General features: G+C 45.8%; 2 protein-coding genes across 2 annotated transcripts; one reads left to right on the top strand and one right to left on the bottom strand.

Annotated features, from left to right (window-relative positions):
• The first annotated feature begins 1,825 nt into the window (after positions 1-1,825).
• On the top strand, positions 1,826-21,847 carry LOC135824539 (tetratricopeptide repeat protein 1-like). Its single transcript, XM_065337277.1, has 8 exons — positions 1,826-2,133; positions 4,248-4,308; positions 11,688-11,800; positions 12,058-12,094; positions 16,240-16,329; positions 17,472-17,530; positions 20,463-20,517; positions 21,202-21,847. Exons 1-8 carry the CDS (start codon positions 1,948-1,950, stop codon positions 21,315-21,317), a joined length of 717 nt encoding a protein of 238 aa, XP_065193349.1. The 5' UTR covers positions 1,826-1,947; the 3' UTR covers positions 21,318-21,847.
• On the bottom strand, positions 21,284-23,346 carry LOC135824529 (cytosolic iron-sulfur assembly component 3-like). The gene has a single exon (XM_065337266.1). It carries the CDS (start codon positions 23,253-23,255, stop codon positions 21,807-21,809), a length of 1,449 nt encoding a protein of 482 aa, XP_065193338.1. The 5' UTR covers positions 23,256-23,346; the 3' UTR covers positions 21,284-21,806.
• Between the last annotated feature and the right edge of the window lie 322 nt (positions 23,347-23,668).

Below are 23,668 nucleotides of genomic sequence, written 5' to 3'. Positions count from 1 at the left end.
GAATAATTCGAGGCAAATTGCATACGAATCGCATAAAATTGTAATCCGCCTGTTCGCATCAAATTCCATACAGTTGTACAATCATGTTCTACAAGTACAAGTACATGTACCGGTAGATGCACTAGGAAGTTGTAGGTTTACGACTCCCTTGATAACATGTCCAGTCCACTACAAAAAAATGTACAATCAGTGATGGTCGTAGCTAGGTCGGACGGTGCGTTGACCCCGTTGAACTTTTGCTACGACAGTACCGGTACCTCTACAAAAAATTCGCCTGTTATTTTGCCCAGAACCATTATGCATTAGCAGCATATGTGAGCATAATGCGGCATAATAATGATAACTTTTAGCATAAAAATAGCATAATTCTGCAATTTGTTCAGCAATGCGAAAAGCATAATTTCACGAAAATATTAGCATAATCCGTCAAGGCCTAGACAGTTGCGACAAGAAACTGCCTGTCGCGAGCTGTCGCAAGCTGTCGCAATGCACCTGTCGCAGAAGTTGAAGAAAGTTCAACTTTTGCGACATGCGACACGCGACATACACAAATGGAGTAGAGTTTCGACCCTGGGTGCACGTGCAGTGCACGTGCATAGTACTACTTGTGCATGAGGATGTCGCAAACATGAAGAATATTGTGAACCGTGTGTCGCTGTCGCAGCTCGTCGCATGTGTCGCAAATCGCATGTCGCGTCGCAGAAAGTTGTATTGTGAATCGGCCTTAAAGGCCGATTCACAATACAACTTTCTGCGACGCGACATGCGACTTGCGACACATGCGACGAGCTGCGACAGCGACACACGGTTCACAATATTCTTCATGTTTGCGACATCCTCATGCACAAGTAGTACTATGCACGTGCACTGCACGTGCACCCAGGGTCGAAACTGTACTCCACTTGTGTATGTCGCGTGTCGCATGTCGCAAAAGTTGAACTTTCTTCCACTTCTGCGACAGGTGCACTGCGACAGCTTGCGACAGCTTGCGACAGCTCGCGACAGGCAGTTTCTTGTCGCAACTGTCGCAAATCGCGTGTCGCGTCGCAGAAAGTTGTATTGTGAATCGGCCTTTATTATAGGCCTTAAAGGCCGATTCACAATACAACTTTCTGCGACGCGACATGCGACTTGCGACGCATGCGACGAGCTGCGACAGCGACACACGGTTCACAATATTCTTCATGTTTGCGACATCCTCATGCACAAGTAGTACTATGCACGTGCACTGCACGTACACTGCACGTGCACCCAGGGTCGAAACTGTACTCCATTTGTGTATGTCGCGTGTCGCATGTCGCAAAAGTTGAACTTTCTTCAACTTCTGCGACAGGTGCATTGCGACAGCTTGCGACAGCTTGCGACAGCTCGCGACAGGCAGTTTCTTGTCGCAACTGTCGCAAATCGCGTGTCGCGTCGCAGAAAGTTGTATTGTGAATCGGCCTTAAGTTCAACTTTTGCGACATGCGACACGCGACATACACAAATGGAGTACAGTTTCGACCCTGGGTGCACGTGCAGTGTACGTGCAGTGCACGTGCATAGTACTACTTGTGCATGAGGATGTCGCAAACATGAAGAATATTGTGAACCGTGTGTCGCTGTCGCAGCTCGTCGCATGCGTCGCAAGTCGCATGTCGCGTCGCAGAAATTTGTATTGTGAATCGGCCTTTATCTACGCTACTCTACGCCCGGGCCCCCGCGCCGCGCGCCGCGGCATTATAATGCCGGCAGTTGGCGCATGCATGATGCACGTGCGCGCAATGCGAGAACGACGACGTCGACGCAGCCTGGCCTGCCTGGCAAGAAAAAAATTGTTGCTTTTCAGTTTTGACTTTTGATTTTGACTTTGGTTTTGTGTTGAAGGAAAGTTTTCGATCACAGAGTGCATGAGCTGAGCTTACTTACTCTTGATACACTGCTAGTCTAGTAAGCCATTTGCAAACAATGGAGGGCATGAAGGCGCCTCCATCTGAGAGCGAGGATGATGAGTTCTTCTCTGCTGGTGAATCGGATTCGGAGGAGTCGAAAGTTACAGCAACAGAAAGTGAGATGACATCAGCTAGCGCTACTGCTGCTTCAGCAAGAAGCACTGAAGAATCTGATTGCGAAAGCGATGGATTGCCGGAATGGGTCAGTACAGTATCTTCTAATACCCGTTCAATATGCATTACTATAGTTGTGTATCTAAAAGTATTCTTTCTAGACCAAAGACTGGTGAAAAAATAAAGATAGAAATATTCACGATACTTCTCCAGACGTTTCGTTGTTCTGAAGAATACTTTTTGATATTACAATGAGAGTGGATAATCAACGGCTTGTCCACCAACTCTTTATTAATTGTGTGTTGCTCCCTACGTGGGAGCTTGCGCTCTTCCTGCCGACTTGAATTCTCACTTGATGCATTAATGCTGGTAATATTGCAGAACATGATACATGTAGCACCAATAGTGGTCCATCACTCTCAGTCTGTGTAATGATGGCTCCTGATGACATTCACGCACACAGCTACATAATAGAATGCATAGCAACGACGTGGCCAATTATTATTTCATCAAAAATGAAGGGTTTCCGGCGGTTTTTGTTGTTGTTGTGTGTGTTAACAGTACAGTGTGAAAGGGCCATCTTACATTTGTTCTAACTCCTAACTAAGAATGTATAAACAACTACATCAGCGTTGTTTCTCCCCCCCCCCCCCCCCCCCCCCAGAAAAAACCCATGAAGGCCAACACGCTAAGCAGGCCCCAAAGACCAAACATTAGAGATGGAGAAAAGAAACCTAATACCTAAAACCTGAACCTATTGTATAATAATATCGATAGAAATAAAGCGAACACAATCATACCACAACACCAGAAGAACAATGTGTAGGGGGTTTAATGTCGTTTTCATGTGACAATCATCTGAAATATTTGTCACACTGCACGGCATGAAATAACGGTCGGACATCGGACATTTTCCGACCGTTTTTGGTCGTTGGCCGGGCGAAATATCCGCGCGACGGACAAAGTGTCCGATCGATCCGAGACGAAAAAATACTCCATGGGCATTTCAATGTACATGGGCGCAGTCAAACTTTCGTTACCCGGCCAAATCTTGATCAAATTCAACAATCAAAGTATCTAGATGGTAGAGAAAACTCTCCGCTATCGCCTCGAACATGTCCGAAGTCTCTCGGATTAAGTTTGAGTGATCGGTGATGGATCGAACATTTTGAATTTTCTGCACTGCGTGCTGCGAGTCGAGTCAGCAGTGCATGAAAAAAGGGATTTTCCCAGCTTGAGGACAGGCAGCACATAATGTCATACGTGCCATGAGCCTGGCTCCAGCTTCCACTCGCAACAAATTGAGCAGTTCCGAGCAGATTCCGCATATTTTCTGAGTGAAGGAGACCGATTTCGTCTCACATCTGGAACTGGACTCGCGTTTGGAACGCGTTGTGCATGTGGCAGACAATGAGTACTATTGAGTAGTGATCTTGGTGAGTTTGGGCTCATTGTATTTCTCTCATCAAGAGCTATCCAACGAGCCCAAGATCTTCAAAAGCGGTAAAGTAAGAACCACAGTAATGTTGGAAATGAGTGCGCATTTTCAGGGACTGAGAAACTCCGTGCTGTCCTTCATCGTTGAGTGAGAAATTTGAAAACGTCGGCTTTCAAAGAAAATGTGTGTCAAAATGGTATGTCCTTGCATGCCTTGCATGTCCGACCAGTTGAAGAACTGTCAGGACATTATATCAGAACGACCATGATTTCTTATCACATGGCCTGCACTGAGAGTTGGACTAGTTGAAAGGAAATAATTATTATATGGTAAACATACTGTGTGACGAAGATTTCTGATGATTGTCACATGAAAACGATGTTAAACCCCCTACACATTGTTCTCCTGGTGTCGTGGTATGAATGTGGTATGAATGTGTTCACTTTATTTCTATCGATATTGGAGACGGGAAGAAGAGGTTGGTGCGACTTCAGCGATACTTGGAGATGGAGCAATTTTATGTTGTATGTGTAGTGCTGTATTTCCAACATTCAGTACCGGAATAGTGCTGACTGTTCTGACAAAATGTTTTTGTTGTTGCTTTGGTCAGAACAGAGTCTGAGACTGTCTACGTTGTACAGTATTGCCCGCTGATTGGCATTGTTTGTGGCTTTCATTTCTATTACATGATATTTTACAGTATTGCCAGCTGATTGGTATTGTTTGTGGCTTTCATTTCTATTACAAATATATTTTTGCTGCAGGAAAGAGTGGAAAGGGCGTCGGCTTTGAAAGAAGAGGGCAATGACCACTTCAGAACTGGAGGTATGTACATGTACAATCATGCATGCCGCATGGTTGCACGGCAATGTGTTTCACGCTATCTGCATGTCCGACATTTCAATACATGTGTGTAAATGAGTTTTGGATTGTGAACTGAATTCATTGACTTACAGTCATGTCTCATCCGAAACTTTCATGTTTCACGCTGCTTTAATAGTTGCTTCAAACATAATTGCTTGATATCTGAGTGTCATGGTATCAAACTGGAATTCATCATCTCTTTTTGCAATGCAATGCGTTGTTGCTAAGCACTCCTTAAATTATATAGTAGTAATGTTATTGTTAGGATATTTGGAAAGTTCGGTGACTCGTTGCGAACTCGTGCCTGAAACGAAATCGATATCGCTTCGTGTTCGAATTGGGTAAAGCGTAAAAAAAAAGAAAGGTCCAGTGACACTTAAACAAGGTGGGCTTTGATTGTCATAGCTACACGACAGCAACAGAAATACAGGTACAAGTGCCCGGGTACTGTATAAGCAGAAAAATTCGTCTGGAATTTAATTTCGTCTTTTTCGTCCAAGGAGCTTTTGGACTAAACGAGAGAGCTTGGAAGCTCAGGGCCCTACGCTATGCTTTTATACTTTTTTGCCTAGCTCACCGTACATGTTATAAGAACTGAGGCAAAAGTATTTGCAGAATTTATTGCGGATTGTTATTTCTCTAATAATCATCTTCTTTTGGTTTGCTCCTTCTTTTCTTTTTATCTCCTTATACTGTAAATCAACAAATTTTGGCTGATGAGAAATAGAAACCTCTCTATTAGAGAGGTTAAGATGCACGTAATTTCCGACGTGACGCGCAATTTCACGTCAAATTTGAAATCGATAGGTATTTTTGCTCTCACATGCATCCATTGCTCAATAATGCATCAATTTCCTATATGACAAACTTTGCCCTATGATTTACTTTGGCCGGTTGGTACAAAGCGGCGAAATCAGCGAAATTAAATCGCCAGCGAAAATTAGTTGATTTTAATACAGTAATCGGATTTTCTGGCCTTTTTGTAGTAATACATGTACATTGACCTGTTGAGCCAATGACGACGCCGAATGCATGGTTGCCTGTGGAGCACATTACATAACTTAGCAGTCTCCTAAAATACGTATCCTGCCCGACGGCAAAAGAGTCTGCAGATTTAGTTATTCAGCGCGTCGACGGGATGTCTGCGACGCGAAAGTTCAGCTCGCGTTATTTGGCTCGCACGTCGAAAAATCAACGCGAGTGACCCTCTGCTCACGTGGAAATTTGGACATTACATAACTTTACAGTCTCCTATAATACGTATCCTGTCCGACGGCAAAAGAGGCTGCAGATTTAGTTTTTCTGCGCGTCGACGGGATGTCTGTCCTGACGTTCACTGGGACCGGCGCTGACTCTGCCGATCACGGGCGTTCTGGACTCGACAGGATGTCTGTCCTGACGTTTCCTGGGACCGGCTTAGACTCTGCCGATCACGGGCGTTCTGGACTCAACGGGATGTCTGTCCTGACGTTGCCTGGGACCGGCGGACTCTGCCGATCACGGGCGTTCTGGAGTCGACGGGATCTCTCTTCCGACGTTTCCTGTGACCGGCGCTGAATCGCTCGTTCACGCTTATTTTGGAGACGACGCGATCTCTCTTCCAAAGTACATGTATGTTTATGCTCACGCTGTTTATGCTGACGCATCCTATCACCTATTCGGTGTCTATTCTAATTTAATTTCCTCCTCGTCTTCCTATTTCTTTCCAAATCTTCCTCTACATCAGGGAGTCGTATACATAATACGACGAATATTGGTACGGTACGGGACAGATACAGGAGCCCGCAAATATTGTGGACAGCTGTTATGTACAATCCTGTAGAGCCTTTGTAGTCACAGATACGGGACAGATACGGGACAGATACGGGATAGCGCCAGGTGTGGCACAAACAAACAAACAAACACACAAACAAACAAATACCAAACGAGAGAGCTTGGAAGCTCAGGGCCCTACGCTATGCTTTTATGCTTTTTTGCCTAGCTCATCGTACATGTTATAAGAACTGATGGAAATGTCTTTTTCCGTTGATTGGCCCCATCACTGTATTGCAAAAACGTTTCAATCGGTTTGAATATCATGAGTTAGGCAAAAGTATTTGCAGAATTTATTGCGGATTGTTATTTCTCTAATAATCATCTACTTTTGGTTTGCCGATGAGAAATAGAAACCTCTCTATTAGAGGGGTTGATGCACGTTATTTCCGACGTGACGCGCAATTTCACGTCAAATTTGAAATCGATCGGTATTTTTGCTCTCACATGCATCCATTGCTCAATCATGCAGCATTTGCCTATAATTATGACAAACTTTGGCCTGCGATTTACTTTGGCCGGTTGGTACCAAGCGTCGAAATCAGCGAAATTAAATCGCCAGCGAAAATTAGTGGATTTTAATACAGTAATCGGATTTTCTGGCCTTTTTGTAGTAATACATGTACATTGACCTGTTGAGCCAATAGGGAGGTTCCGGAGTACGATTTTTCGTGCCAAAATCCGTGGAGGCTCTATGGATTTTTTATACGTCGTTTTCGAGCAGTGAAAAGTTCCGGGGTACGGAACTTATGTGTTTGCCGTCATTGCCTAGGCTACGATCGCAAACACGTCACATTCCCGCGCTATGCCTTTTTATTTTGAAAATTTGTACCGAAATCAAAACTTCCCGCGAAAAATCGTTGTTTCTCGTACCAAATTTGTACGCGAAAAATCTTTCTGCACCCGATGACGCAAAATCTCCATACGAAGCATGGTTCGTATGAAAGCCAGTCCACACGGATTCTCGTGCCGAAAAATCGTATGGAGCACGCCTGGAAAAAATCCGTAGCGCCCATACGGATTTTGGCACGGAACTCTGAAGCTGTGTGAAAAGCGCCGTGAGCCTTTCCCGGTTATGATGGCTTTTGTACGGGCGAAGATCTCCTTTTGCCTTGTTCGGGCAATGGTTGCCAGTCTACGTGGTCACCGTCGGAACCCGCCTCGACATCTGTCTGGTTCGGCTGTGCTGGCGGCTGCTGAATGTGCCCTGGTGCCATAAACGGTGTACATGATACAGTACAGTTTCTTTGGTAATGGTGTTTCATTTACTTTTGTATTTTCAGTTCGTTTTCTTTGTATTTAACTCCTCATTGTTTTTTTACCAGGCGTGGGCCATCCCCTGACTTCATAGGTGCCAAACATTTTACGTTTTTCATTTCTATTTTGAGAGTTTAATAAAAACATTTCACTTGAAAAAAAGAAGAAGATTTTGGCACGGAAAATCGTACCCCGGAACCTCTCTAATGACGACGCCGAATGCATGGTTGCCTGTGGAGCACATTACATAACTTTACAGTCTCCTAAAATACGTATCCTGTCCGACGGCAAAAGAGGCTGCAGATTTAGTTTTTCTGCGCGTCGACGGGATGTCTGCGACGCGAAAGTTCAGCTCGCGTTATTTGGCTCGCACGTCGAAAAATCAACGCGAGTGACCTGCTGCTCACGTCGAAATTTGGACATTACATAACTTTACAGTCTCCTAAAATACGTATGCTGTCCGACGGCAAAATAGGCTGCAGATTTAGTTTTTCTGCGCGTCGACGGGATGTCTGTCCTGACGTTTACTGGGACCGGTGCTGTATATGCCGATCACGGGCATTCTGGACTCGACGGGATCTCTGTCCTGACGTTTCCTGGGACCGGCTTAGACTCTGCCGATCACGGGCGTTCTGGACTCAACGGGATGTCTGTCCTGACGTTGCCTGGGACTGGCGGACTCTGCCGATCACGGGCGTTCTGGAGTCGACGGGATCTCTCTTCCGACGTTTCCTGTGACCGGCGCTGAATCGCTCGTTCACGTTTATTTTGGAGACGACGGGATCTCTCTTCCAAAGTATGTTTATGCTGACGCATCCTATCACCTATTCGGCGTCTATTCTAATTTAATTTCCTCCACGTCTCCCTATTTCTTTCCAAATTTCCCTCTACATCAGGGAGTCGTATACATAATACGACGAATATTGGTACGGTACGGGACAGATACAGGGGCCCGCAAATATTGTGGACAGCTGTTATGTACAATCCTGTAGAGCCTTTGTAGTCACAGATACGGGACAGATACGGGACAGATACGGGATAGCTCCAGCCGTGACACAAACAAACAAACAAACAAACAAACAAACACCAAATTAAAGCTGTGTGGACCCTGGCTAGCGCCAGACGTTACTGAAGTAACGTCTTCTGCATAGCTACGGGAATTAAAGCTGTGTGGACCCTGGCTAGCGCCAGACGTTACTGAAGTAACGTCTTCTGCATAGCTACGGGAATTAAAGCTGTGTGGACCCTGGCTAGCGCCAGACGTTACTGAAGTAACGTCTTCTGCATAGCTACGGGAATTAAAGCTGTGTGGACCCTGGCTAGCGCCCGACGTTACTGAAGTAACGTCTTCTGCATAGCTACGGGAATTAAAGCTGTGTGGACCCTGGCTAGCGCCAGACGTTACTGAAGTAACGTCTTCTGCATAGCTACGGGAATAATCATCTACTTTTGGTTTGCTCCTTCTTTTCTTTTTATCTCCTTATACTGTAAATCAACAAATTTTGGCCGATGAGAAATAGAAACCTCTCTATTAGAGGGGTTAAGATGCACGTTATTTCCGACGTGACGCGCAATTTCACGTCAAATTTGAAATTGATCGGTATTTTTGCTCTCACATGCATCCATTGCTCAATCATGCATCATTTGCCTATAATTATGACAAACTTTGGCCTGCGATTTACTTTGGCCGGTTGGTACCAAGCGGCGAAATCAGCGAAATTAAATCGCCAGCGAAAATTAGTTGATTTTAATACAGGAATCGGATTTTCTGGCCTTTTTGTAGTGATACATGTACTCTGACCTGTTGAGCCAATGACGACGCCGAGTGCATGGTTGCCTGTGGAGCACATTACATAACTTTACAGTCTCCTAAAATACGTATCCTGTCCGACGGCAAAAGAGGCTGCAGATTTAGTTTTTCTGCGCGTCGACGGGATGTCTGCGATGCGAAAGTTCAGCTCGCGTTATTTGGCTCGCACGTCGAAAAATCAACGCGAGTGACCTGCTGCTCACGTCGAAATTTGGACATTACATAACTTTACAGTCTCCTAAAATACGTATGCTGTCCGACGGCAAAATAGGCTGCAGATTTAGTTTTTCTGCGTGTCGACGGGATGTCTGTCCTGACGTTTCCTGGGACCGGCTTAGACTCTGCCGATCACGGGCGTTCTGGACTCAACGGGATGTCTGTCCTGACGTTGCCTGGAACCGGTGGACTCTGCCGATCACGGGCGTTCTGGAGTCGACGGGATCTCTCTTCCGACGTTTCCTGTGACCGGCGCTGAATCGCTCGTTCACGCTTATTTTGGAGACGACGGGATCTCTCTTCCAAAGTATGTTTATGCTGACGCATCCTATCACCTATTCGGCGTCTATTCTAATTTAATTTCCTCCTCGTCTCCCTTTTTCTTTCCAAATTTCCCTCTACATCAGGGAGTCGTATACATAATACGACGAATATTGTAACTGTACGGGACAGATACAGGGGCCCGCAAAGATTGTGGACAGCTGTTATGTACAATCCTGTAGAGCCTTTGTAGTCACAGATACGGGACAGATACGGGACAGATACGGGATAGCTCCAGCCGTGACACAAACAAACAAACAAACAAACACCAAATTAAAGCTGTGTGGACCCTGGCTAGCGCCAGACGTTACTGAAGTAACGTCTTCTGCATAGCTACGGGAATTAAATGTAGGACTAATGTCGATTTGCCCAGCTTTTCTATACACTCTTATGATCCATGGGCGAAATTTTCAACCGGACGAACTCCTTTTCTTTGGAGTTGGACGAAATTATTCACCGACGAAATTTTCTGCCTCTACAGTACCTACCATATGGCTGATTGGTTTGCAGGCCTGCCTGCGAATCATGAGGTCCCGAGTTCAAGACCCGCGCTGGTAGCAGGGAGCGTGTAAAAAGACTTTTTACGCGTGTTGAACTGCGCCGACACCCACGGTCAACTGGGTACTCACAGCTCGGAATGAGAATAACAAGGATGCAGTTTACAGGGTTATGGGCCGTTACACGCCCGATTGGTTGAGAGACTAACCTCCTCTCCCCTGACTCACTTGTGAGGTCTGCATTCGCCACTAAGGTTAACAGGCATAGTGGTGGCCTGCGGATGCGAAGGCTAGTTTGTGTGTTTCTGAACATTCAAGCGATGCCGACGCGGATCCCGCGAATATTATTATTTGTACTTTTAAATCGTACTTCTTGTTTTGGCATTGTGCATCCTTATTTGGGGCAGTACAATTTCGGAACTACTACAGTACTTACTAATCAAACAGCCCGGACTCGTGTAAACGAATCCAATCTACGAAATCTTCATGAGACTCCAACCCAGACCTGACCCATTGCCTCATTTCATATCAAACAGATGAGTAACTGAACCTCTCTAATAACAATTAATAAAATAGATAAAGTGATGAGCTGAGCTGTAGCGATTTCGTCGGAGGCAGCTCCCAGTCCCAGTGTCTGAGCTGGCCCTTTGTGCTATCACGTAAAGTACTCTCTAGCCACACAATGTTTCAGACTACTGCGAATCCCGTCAAACCGTGAATGGCGATAAACCGTGAAGGACATTCGCACTACCGGTAAACTAACGTTACCGTTACGTAAGTTTTGCAGCTCTCACCGCGGCACTGAGAAGGGATTTTCCCTTTTTCCCAGCCTGAGCACTTTTTTACTGCCGGAATGCACTTACCGCCGCAGCAGCCGCGGCAGTAAAACATTTCCGCCGGCAACGTGCCATTAACGTCACGTGATCAAATCACCTTAGAAACTTTCCCAATCGGTCACTTTTTAACGGTAGTCTGAACGCGCCCTAGTGGTGCACAATTCAAGCTACAGTCAACTTCGCTTATAACGACACTGGGCGGGGCATCAAAAAAGTGTCCTTATTCGCGAAGTGTCGTTATACCCGAAGTCGCATTATATGTATTACAGTGGGATGGGACTTTGCTCTGGGCATGGAAATTCTGTCGTTATTCGCGAATTGTCGTTATATCCGATGTCGTTATTAGCGAAGTTGACTGTATATCTGCCGAAGATACTTCTTGTTTGAATACAATGCGTTCAGAATTGGGTTTGTTACCTGGCTCTACTATTTTAAATACAGAGTACATTATGCAGTGATGCATGGACTATTCTTACTGGTACTGTTGTTTGAAGGGCAGCCACCAGAGGTTTTTGTAATTTGTGTTGCTGTTTTGTCACTTGTGGTACACTTTCTTTTCATTCTCTGCTGCATCTGTATTGTGATTTGCAGCGGCCGAGGCTGCAGTCTTACAATACAGGGCTGGGTTGAGAATATGCCCCAAATCAGAGGGTGAACTTCGTGCGGCTCTGTACGGAAATATGGCTGCCGCCTACGTGAAGCAGGTAAGAAACTCATGTTATCTGCTGTCTGATGAGTGTTTTTTTATGCACGAATCTCTGAGTAACGGCAGAAAAGGACTTGGTTGTGTCATTGCTGTGTGCGTATTTGAAGCAGGTAGGACTGTAGACTTTGCTATGGTCACGTCTCATTTGATATGAAGCCATACTAGTATGCGTGCAGTTGCCTGGTGGTGTTTGTATGCATTAGCAAATCCCACACTTGTCTAACTTACTTGTCTCTCTTCCTGTCGGTCCTCCAGGATGACCATGAAAGAGCAGTTGAATGCTGTGATAAAGGTAGGTCTTATGAACGTGTGAACTGAGAGTACACAATGTCTCATAACGACTTGTATGAAGCTTCTTCTATTCTATTCGTTGTGTTCGAAACTTGACTATGATAAGTTAACCAACAATGAAGAATCAGGAGTGGATTTTCTTTCTCACATGAAAAACAAACAAGACGCATAGAAATGGCTTCAGCGGGGAAATTGAAAAGCTAGCAGCAGAGAAACGCAAACTGCGTCTCGACATTACGGTGTGCAGAGATGGAACGAAGGTAAAAGAAATGAAGACGCGACGCAACAGGCTGGCACACCAAATTCGCCGGGAATGCCTCAAGTTAGCATCGACTCGACTGGACGAACGTGTAGCTGAAATAGACCAAATGAAAGACGACGCGAAAATGTTCAAAGCAACACGACTACTGCGCCGACAGCAGCAGTCACCAGTTGTGGTTGAAGACTCTGATGGCAAACTCATTGCACAACCTAGTGAATCAGTCGAAGCATTAAGGCAACACTTCCGTGCTATATTCTGTGATCCTGCTCTGGAGTCATCTAGGCTCTTACGGACAGAGGAAGACCTTAAAAACCCTATAAAGCAGCCAGAGGTACATGCCGCAGCTAAGCGCTTGAATAATGGCCGAGCTTCGGGACCAGATGGGATACCTGCTGAACTTATCAAATATGGAACACCAGCACTGTTCTCGAACATTGCCACTACATTCAACAATTATGCCAAAGACAAATCACTCAAGCTAGGCGATGGGCTACTGATCCCGATACCAAAGCCGGGAAAGAAAAGAGGTCCTCCTGGAAATGTAAGGCCAGTTACCCTGTTGAACACCCTACGTAAACTTCTTTCATTGGTCATCCTGACGCGGATCAAGCCAGCTATCAACGGGTACTTGTCACTGAACCAGAGCGGGTTCCGGTCAGGGAGAAGTACTGGAGACGTGGTATATAGCTATCGGTGGTTATCAGCAAGATGCCAGCGTGTTGCGTCGGAGATCTCAATCTTAGGCATTGATATGTCAAAGGCATTTGACACTATATCAAGGGTCAGGCTGATCGATATACTGTCAACAGTCATTGATCATGATGAGCTGCACATCATCCAGTGCCTTCTGACAGACACCACAATAAAAGTAAAGCTGAATAACATTCTCAGCCAACCATTAGTCACACACAATGGAACCCCACAAGGTGATTCTCTATCGCCAGTCCTGTTTACTGTCTACCTCGAGGCTGCATTGAGGTTGATTCGAGAGCGACTCTCACCGCGACCAGCATTGGATATTCAGCTTCAATTGCCCAATGAAACAGCGTATGCGGATGACGTAGACTTCATCAGCACCAGCCTACAATATTTGCATGACAATCAACCCATACTATCATCCTCGTTAGCGGAATACAATCTAAAAATGAATGAAGCCAAAACCGAATATACTACAATTAAAAGAGAAAAGGACAGAGTAGACGAGCGATGGCGGAACACGGTCAAACTAGGATCGATGCTTGGAGTGGAGGAAGATATCAGTCGGAGAAAACGTCTAGCAACATGCGCCTTACATCAGCTGTGGGTGATATGGCTAAGAGGTAACCATGCCCGTGAACCCCTTCGGATTAGGTTATACGGCAGCTTTATTCTCCCAATACTTCTTTATAACTGCGGCACATGGAGCCTGACAGAGACTCAAGAAAAGAAACTTGACTCGTTCCACCGCCAGCAGTTACGGGCAGTCATAGGGGTCAAATATCCCCGTATAATACGCAATGAAGCACTGTACAAGCGCACTGGCTCCAAGCCACTCAGCAGAATCATCCAGTCTGCTAGGTGGAGAATGTTTGGCCACATGCTTCGACTAGACACCTCATCCCCGGTCCAGCAGGCTATGTCGGCATACTTTCAGCCAGGAAGCTCAGGGTTCCGAGGCCGCCCGAGAACAACACTCCCGCGATCCATCAACAACGACCTGAAAAATTCCAGATCCACAAACTCCCTCACATCACACGAGGATCTAGTTGCACTGAGGCAGCTCGCCCAGGATCGTCGAAAGTGGAAGGATCTAATGTGTGCTGTGTGTAATGGCTGAAGTTATACAATTACACTAGATACCCTTAACAATAATAACGGATACAATTACACTAGATACCCTTAACAATAATAACGGATACAATTACACTAGATACTCTAGATACTAGAGACTCGGTACTCTAGATACTAGATACTCTAACAATTTTATCAAACATTATGATAATTACCACATCAAATGCTGCGGAGACCTATCCAGAATCGGCAATATGCTGGCCCTGGCCTGGAGATCTGCAACTATAATCAGCTTCTACTTTGCAACACTAACGGATTAGTCCCCTTTGTCGATTGATGGATCAATCGGTAGATTCGGCTCTGTTTTTCTTCCCTTTCTTTCTTGTTTTGAATTGTACGTTGAACTCATTGGATTTCTTTGTATTCTGTATCTCGTTATCGTTATATTTCCCTCTAGCCCTCTCGCTTAGGATGAGCTTTCTTTTTTATGGCAGCTTAAGCGAAGGCTATATACCTGCTTTATGCAGGTTGATGCCAACGCGAACAAGCAAAATAATAATAATAATAATAATAATAATAATAATAACATGAACTTCCATCTTCCACTGTCTTCATACATTCAGATTCTTATGGCAAGCGGAGTTGCTCTCCCAAAGTACTGTAAGGTCATGTGTGCAGCAGCCTTGAACCTCTTGGTCATCTAGGTATTTGTACATGTATGTGGGAAGAAAGCTCATGTCAGCTGAGCAATGCAATGTGTGGCGTTGTGTGCTGCAGACGCACGCAGGGAACACGATAACGGTCGGACATCGGACATTTTCTGACCATTTTCGATTCGAATCCGGCGCTTTTTTTCTTCAACTGACAATCTGTCCGATCGAAATTCACAAAATAGCGTCGCTGGGAAAGAGAACGGCTGAAGACAATGGCGCTCTGCCTGGGAAGAAGTCTCACGAAGTCGGAGCAGCAACCTGTGACAAGAGGGTTTTACAGCATGACAGGGAGCTGTCCACTTCAGTGTAGCTCCAGTTTGAGCGTAGCAAACGACCAAGAAGGAGTTTTGAAATGAAATTTTTTTCTTCGCTTTCTCGCTACAATAGGAACTATTCCGCGAGGCGCTTGTACAATCCGAAATATTGAAAACGTCCATGTTCCAGGGAAACAAGGCGTCAGAAATGTGCCAGCTTGCCGTATGCCTCTATCGAAAGGAGCAGTATTCTGCAAATCCAGTCAATTACGCTCTTGTTGCACAGGCACTGTGCAAGATCGACGGAGCAGCTGCAGCGAAAGTTAGTCAGAAATTCAACGTCGCGTAGAAACTACGTGCTGTTCAAAGAGCACATCGTGTTTGCAAAGATGGGAGCCTTCAGCCAACTCGAGTAGGGACATGTTGTCGATCTTGGAGCTGGCAACAAGAAATTAGAATGGGCAAGCAGGTGCCAACTTTGTCTTTTGTCGACTGCGTAAAAATAAATGTCTTTGATCTGCCGCTGAAAAACCAGCTCAAATCCGAAATGTGCAGAAACACTGCACGCTCCTATCACAGTTACTATGCTTAGGGGTTGTCGCAAAAGTTTTTTGTCGTCCCTGAAACGAACATGATTCATTTGGGGGGGGGGGGGGAGGGGGTGCGAGCCAAAATCGCAAGTCGACCGACACTGTACATATGACATGTACATGCATGCGATTTTCGTCGTCCAGCAGAGCAAGCTGTGTTCGTTTCAGAGGGAGGGGAGGGGGTCCGAGTACGAAATGAACGATGTTCGTTTCAGGGACGACAGAAAACTTTTGCGACGACCCCTTACTGCAAAACGCACAGCGATTGGTGTTACAATACTTGAGATCTGTGTGATGATCATACTTGATGTGACCAGCAATACCGCAGTGTGATGTAGCATGTACATGTATGTGTGCATTATGCAGTGGTGTCGTGTGTGAAATTGGTGAAGACAATAATTATGAGTACCAGACTTGTAAAAAAATCACAGTGTCTGGCCATGTCCGACCGGTTCCAGAAGCGGTAGGACATTGTGTCAGAGCAATTTCGAAATCTTATCGTGTTCCCTGCGCACGGCCGACCTATGTTTGTGCTTGTTATGTGTTCACACCTGTAGCCGTCAAGTACAAAGAGCATTATGTCAAAGTCTACATGAGGCGAGCAGCATCTCATGAAAAGCTTGACAATCTGGAGAAAGCTCTGGCTGGTAAGTGGATTCGCATGAAAGTGCAGTAAATGTGAAATACAGATGATCGCCATCCATGATTGTGGATAGGCAAGATCTGCATTCTATGCAGCACGTCTGGAGTCCTGGGAAATGTTTCCTTCATACAGTTGAACATCGATTATCCGCACATCGACTATCTGACCATTCGATTATCCGTAACAGTTTTTTTGGGCGCACGTGCCGTAGAGTACGCACTGTGCATGTAGTGAGCCATTCAAAAAATACGAAAATTTTGAAAAGTAAAAAGTAAAAAGGTCGTGCGGCTAGTAATAACCACTGAAAGTGTGTGAGTGACAGTTTTTTCTTATCCGGAACATTTGCCTTATCTGAACACCGCCTGACAGTTGTCTGCCCAGAGGTGGTCGGATAATCGATGTTCAACTGTAGTACGATAAAGTACCGCCGGAGCGCCCCACCATCTCGTCCTTTCGTGGTCGTATTGTGGAGGTGGTCTGCTCACTCTGCTGTCTGTAGGTCATACGACACGAACCTTGTACGCATATTCCACATTTTGCAGTCAATCCGTACCTTCGAGCGGACACAAGCTCCACACAAAAACCTGCCAAGTGTGACCTTAGTACACTAAGGTTCTCACATCGTACAAACTTCGTTGCATTCTGCCATACGATTTTCCTTTCCCTGGCTGTAAAATGAAGGTGGGCCGCTCTTGCGAGACGGGGCGCTCTGGCGGTACTTTACGGTACATGTAGTTCAAGTGCTTGTGAGGTAACAGCTAGTATTTTGTTTAACCTATTGTAGCATTGCAGTAAGTGTGACTCCTTGTGCGAGATTTTCTGAACGTTGTAACTGAGATTGTGCTTGGGTAGAAATGCCCAATGTCACCAGGGACTGTAGGCCAGTCTCCTTTACCCGAAATGGCCGGCTGAAAGTGACGATAGCTGAGTCCATGTGCTAAATCACCAGAATTGCAGCCGCAGCTAATGCTGCATACTGGCGTAGAACAGTCCTTAACACCGGTGTAATATTTCTGTGCTCAAAATCTGGATGCATGCGATTCTCTGACATAGTCACGCATGTTCCGATTCTTTGTGCTCTCCAGCACTAATATTAGAGGGGGATGGTTTTGTTCTTTGCGTTCTCACTCCAATGCTTTTGTGCAGATTACAAAACAGTTCTGGAGTTGGACCCTCGCAATGGTGTTGCCATTGACGGAGTGCAGGTATGCTGTTCTGCTTTCTATTTGGGTACATGGCATGTACTGTACAATCATCATTTAGTTTTTAACATCACATTACTTCGTCTCACATGCCATGATCATCACGGTATGCAGCATAGCAGAAACGTACACAGTGTGTTTATTTTAATTCGCGATTCAAACGGGCAAGCATGCCCAATAACAGGAATACGAATAACTGAGACAGGCGAGGAAGAATATTATTAGAAGCTTCTCCGCGTTGGCATCACTGCAATGTAGATACAGTCGTCCCTCTCTAATCCGGCACCTTTTGCTACGGCGTTTTCTGCTGGATTAACGAGGGTGCTGGATTAAGAAATCCTGCCCTCTGACCCGGCCCTACCCAATTGCATGCATGTATTATATGTACGTCAAAACGCAGGGTTTTTCCTTTCCGTGTCGACCCAAGTATTTAGTGCACGGCTTTATATTCTCAATTGTTCTCCGGGAATATACACAGTGATAAAGTGATAAAGTAAAACAGAGAACATGTTCACATGTACTCTTGCACACCTTGACCTTGACCTTGATCTTGCCCATTGCGTACGCGCAATGATAGCGAATGTCGGAAAGTTCAAGTGAGAACACGAGCGCAGAACTTGGCATGTCGTTTCAGGTCTCCTGGTCGACGAAATGGGCGTCCACAGACACATAGAAGAGGATCAGGAGCGGGCCGTGGCGGTGGGGTGCTACTCGCAACTCGTCTCCAGCCGGGACAATCTTGGCAACTCTCAAGCCAGGTGGTCACGCCGAGGTCCGCCAGGTCAGTCGACACCACATCTCGCCACCTCTTCTTCGGGCCGTGACGAGGACGGGGGGCAGGCAGCTCGCCGAACAGCAATTGCACACACACGCACACACACACCTGAAAATTGGCAGGACACTACCCCTTGCTAAAATAAGAAAGTATGGTTGACTGCCGTTGTCTCCTGGACAACATTGACCAGACTGGGCTAGCCTGGCCTGGCAAGGAGTGCACCTGTACGGTACGCGATTTACGACTACCGGATTATGAAATCAAACTACGTGCAGTTTGAGCGATTCGTTTCAAAAAGTCACTGCCGGAGGCGGAATTCAAGTGCCGGATTAAGATGTAGGAATTGAACGAAAAAAATCGGTTTCGTCAGAAAGTGCGCCGGTTGGCAAGGGTTCCGGATAAACAAGTGCCGGATTAGAGAGGGACGACTGTATACACAGCATGTATAGCTTCTTTCGCATAAGCCGAAGCGACAACAGCCAGACAGGATATCGATGGCGATATAAAACATATGCAATATAAAACGCGTGACGAAAATAGAATACAATTAAAACAAGCAAACGAGCAGCTCAACCGAGTTGAATTTGAATTTGCTGATCATTACCAGGGTTCATCTGTGAGCAGCAACATATCTCTCCAGGATACGGCCGCTGAGGTAGCTCCACGCCCCGCGATTCTGGGCGATGCTCCTCACCTCCTCAAGATCTGCCGAGGTCTTGTGGGTCCTCCCAACCAGCTCGAGATCGTGTCTGAGCACGACCGGCAGAGTTGTGCGCGGCCTGCCCCTCCAGGTTGGCTCAGTGGATGGCTTGAAGTAGGAGCACATTGACAGGTTCGCCGATGCACTCTGGTCCAGCCGCAGACGCCAGCGGGCTCCCAGGATCGAGATACCAAGTTGTGTTGAGTTTGTCCTCTTGTACAGGGTGTTATTCTTGATCTTAGCTGGGTACCGTATGCGATAGGGGTGAAACGAGTATCTATTTTGACCAATCGATCACTCGTTCATAATATTCGATCGAGTATCCGATTATTTCGAGTATTTTATCAAAATTCAAAAGCACTAGATTTCCGAATTCTCGGCCAATTCGGAAGAAATTATCTGTGAACATAGAACAAAATTCGCCAACGTCTTGTACAGAGTGTAAAGTAACGATTTTCATCAGTACTTTCATATCTCAGAACGTTACTTGCCGTGGTGATCGCATCGTCCAAGTCTTAAAATACTGACTTAAAGCCATGCATAACGCATGCATACCAGTGGACCAGCGGTACAACAAAAGTTTTTGAAGATACAATGCCAATACTAAAAAAAAAAAAAAAAAAAAAAAAAAAAAAAAAAAAAAACGATCGAGTGCAAAATTTCGAATACTCGCTCGTTTGAAATTTTCGAACGAATACTCGAATATTCGAACTAATCGTTTCACCCCTAGCCAATAACTTTCCGCAGTTGTTGTCTGTGGAACGCATCAACTCTATGCATAGCGTTGCCAGTGAGGCCCCAAGTCCCGTTGTTGTAGCACAGGACCGGTAAGACGAATGCCTTGTATAGCCGTACTCTCAGCGATTCGTTTACAATGGAACCACGTATCCATAATGCCCAGAGCCGGTGCAGGGCAGCCGTGGCGAGTTGCATTCTCCACGCAGCATCCTCGTGGTCACCAATGAGGGAGCCCAGCTTCCTAGTGAGGTGCCATTCCTCGCACACTCTGTCGTTTAGCCGCGTGATGTTTGTGAGTTCTGTTTTAGATTTATTGATGTTGAGGTCCCAGGCTTTGAGGCACTTTGCAATATCGGGCAGGAGCTCTTGAGGAAGAATAGAAGACGAGTAATACGACTACAGCGGCGAGAGCGGCGAGAGCGCATGTTTCGAGGAAATCAGTGGCAAAGTGAATATTAACACCTGCAGCGAGCCATTTGCTCTCGTGAGCATTTGTGGACAGGAATGGAAAAGTTGGTAACGGGAAAAGATATGTTGCACGACATATATGTACGGGAGGTATCTGAATTGCAAGAGCTGCGAAGGCCCTTGGCCTACTACATGTGTTGGTTTCAACTTTCCAAGCCATGGAGATGTACATTGTACTATTCTGACCACTGTTCATTTCATTCATGCAAATCCTTTATTGTGTGGCTTTCTCTTTTGGTTTGTGTGCAACGCAGCGGTTACCACCTCTGATTCATGAGCAGCAGGAGAAAATGAAGGCTGAAATGATGTGTAAGATGATAGTGGGTGTATATTTGCTCAATGCACTCTCCGTATAAAACAAAGAATTTAAAACTCCATACCGTAAAAGCCCCTGTATACGCCCACCCTCCGTGTACACGCCCAGTCAGGGGAAGTCAACACTTTTGTTTCAAAATAACGCCCATGCCCATGTATACGCCCAGCCATGCCAGCAATACCAGCCTCGATTTCCTGGGCATATACAAGGGCACTGGCGTTATTTTGGAACCGGGCGTATACTTGGAATAGGGATAGCAGTAAGTATTGGGTATCAGTACCTGTACATGTACTGGTGGTGCCGGCTTACCTGGGCGTATACATGGGCATGGGTGCTATTTTGAAACAAAAGTGTTGACTTCGCCTGACTGGGCGTGTACACGGAGGGTGGGCGTAATTTCGAGTGGGCGTATACAGGGTTTTTTACGGTATAGTTAGTTCAGTGGGATCAAAATCAAAACTATTTCCCCCAGTTAAATGTGAGAGCTCTCCTTGCCATTCGCGATTTCCATGTCATGACACCAACACCGAAAGCATGCCGCGTGATTCTTCCTCTTTATTCAATTTGGTCTACAAGCCGCGGGACACAGGGATTTCTTTCTGTTGTTATCTTGAACACAACCTTGATCGTGACACCAATGCGTCTCTGGCTTTGTTTGAATATCTTTGTGTTTTCAGCCAAACTCAAAGACCTCGGGAATGCAGTGCTCAAGCCGTTCGGCCTCTCTACAACCAACTTCCAATTCAACCAAGATCCAAAGACAGGCGGCTATAGTGTAAACTTTCAAAGATAGCACCGTGGAAACATCAAAGTCCGCAAGCGTCCTCTAGCAAGAAATGGAGAAAGACACAGACGCACACGTGTGCATGCGCACAGACAAGCGGAAATAGAGGTCATGGCCTTTCTTCAGGATTTCATGCTGATGGAGATGGTGAATTGTGTAAAGAAATGTAACCTACTACTTGTACAATAGCCAGCAGAAGCCCAGTGTGGCGGCAGCAAGATACTAGTATAGTGTCAATCCTGGCAAACACGTTGTCCTCATGATTTCGTACTACAAACTACCTATTCTGTTTATATCTACTTTTACTCGGGCCAACATAGCAAACACAACTAAGTTTGTTTTTATATTCCTTTCCAAAATACATGTGCCATGATTTTAATTCGTTTCCATGAAACTTCTAACATATGATGGCATGCAAACTTCACCCACATGAAAAATACTTTTTTAAAGCTTAAAAAGTGCAAATGACAGTACTTTCTCCATCAAAAGCATACTAGGTCACCATTTTATACTCAATCCTGAAAGGTTCTTTTCAATGATGTGAAATTGTGTGTGAAGTGTACGCTTTGCTTTCTCACTCGCCTCGCCCTGGAGCCAGCCAGAATAGAGCGAGCGGAGAAGGGGGCTGCTGTGCGGACTCCGCGAGTCGGCAGAGCTGTACAGCTGTGTGACACGTGCTAATAGTTCCTTGTCCCCTTGCTGCTCCGCTTTGATCTGCCCTGCTCCGTTGAGACACGCAGAGGGGCATGCCATCACCTCCACAAAGTCATACACACACTTGCGCCGTTTCATCTTCTGTACCAGATTCTGAATGTTGCGGAAGCCATAAACAGCAGCGAAGTGAATTGCTCGTTCCGAATCAGAGCCATCAGCAACTGGGCCACGTAGAGTGAACTCTTGCATGTCTACATTCCGACGTGTTGTCAACTCAATCTTCTCTACAGTCGTGTTGAACATCTTCTGTGCCGTCTCTCGAATAGCGAACTCTAGGTAGCCACCAGCTCCACTACCAGAGTGCCCATGAACATTAGTGCCATCATCTGTCAAAGAGAATAGCTCCGGATCTAAATCAGTTCCTTCGAGATCCGTCAAACCTGCTATCACGCTGTGTTCATCCAGTAACAACTGCACTTCGCTCGTCGTAAGCACACAGTCAACTTCATTCGTCTTCAACACATCGTCATAGAAGTCTTCCCGCGACGCCTCTAGTTTCTTGTCATAACAGGGCATAACAGTGACATGGTAAACACGCTGACTGGCCACACCGTACCTGCTAGCTAAGTGATCCTTGACATACGCACCGGCTAACTGCTGTGGAGACTTGGTGGTACTGAGATGAGGTACGATCAACTCTCCATGAGTCTTCTCTGCATAGCAAATCCACCCGGGGCATGCAGAAGTCATGAACGGCATGCGCGACTTATCTGTTGCTGAGAAGACGGACAAGAATTCGCGACTCGTTTCTAGCAGAGCTAAGTCCCGCATAGCAGTGACGTCCAGCAGAGATCTAAATCCCAGCTTCAGAAAGAATGTATTCAGACGTCTGCTTACCTCCAGCAGGGATAAATCATGCTTGGCTGCCAGAGAAGCACGGGACTGGGGCGACAACGACACGACTGCACAATCATAGTCACTGCTGCTCTGCCCAAGTGTGGAGAGAGTTTTTAAAACTTCATGATGGCTTTGCTGGTTGATGAGCACAGTCTCTGCTGATGTCACACACCCACTACAAGCCAGACAGTCGGCCAAAGTGATCTGGGCTTTGGCAAGTTCCTGCTCTCCTCCATCCTGAGCTTTTGCTAAATATTTCCCATCGTCAGAAACACGTATGCTGTGTAGTACAACTCCAGGCTGCCTCTCAACCTTGGCAGGTTTGATGCATTCTTGAGAAGGCCCGATAAAATCATCCAGGTCGGTCAGTTGCAGAGCTCCAGAGAACTTCGCCATCGAACCATTCGCTGGAAATATACTTGCATTGGCGGTGGCAAACACATTGAACACATTGCGAAAAAGGATTACAATTTTGAATTTACATCAAGACAAGATCAGTCCATAAACACGTGCACTCATGTTTACGTAATAAATTACATGTCTACATTTTTTTTTTTTTTTTACCTAGATTTTTTTTTTTTTTTTTTTTTTTTTCACGGAATCATAGCAAACAAAACAAAATCATCGGATAATAAAAGTGTGGCTAGACACGGCTACTCCATGTCTACATTTTGAATAAAAATCCTGCATGACCGCTCGACCGTACCGTAGTAAAATGTTGCAGATTTTCGGTCATAAAAAATGAAACGTCACTATGACCTCACGGTCACGATCACAGGCGCTACAAAAATTTTAAATACGGCGCGGCA

The sequence above is a fragment of the Sycon ciliatum genome, chromosome 1 (assembly GCF_964019385.1).
Source record: "Sycon ciliatum chromosome 1, ocSycCili1.1, whole genome shotgun sequence".
Classification (NCBI taxonomy): Eukaryota; Metazoa; Porifera; class Calcarea; order Leucosolenida; family Sycettidae; genus Sycon; species Sycon ciliatum.
This window is presented reverse-complemented; position numbering and strand designations above follow the sequence as displayed.

Excerpts from the sequence above, each read along its gene's own strand:
- LOC135824539 (XM_065337277.1), top strand. The coding sequence starts at position 1,948 with ATGGAGGGCATGAAGGCGCCTCCATCTGAGAGCGAGGATGATGAGTTC. Across the intron at positions 4,309-11,687 it reads TGACCACTTCAGAACTGGAG|CGGCCGAGGCTGCAGTCTTA; the intron begins GTATGTACATGT and ends TGTGATTTGCAG. Across the intron at positions 17,531-20,462 it reads TTGCCATTGACGGAGTGCAG|CGGTTACCACCTCTGATTCA; the intron begins GTATGCTGTTCT and ends TGTGCAACGCAG.
- LOC135824529 (XM_065337266.1), bottom strand. The coding sequence starts at position 23,255 with ATGGCGAAGTTCTCTGGAGCTCTGCAACTGACCGACCTGGATGATTTT.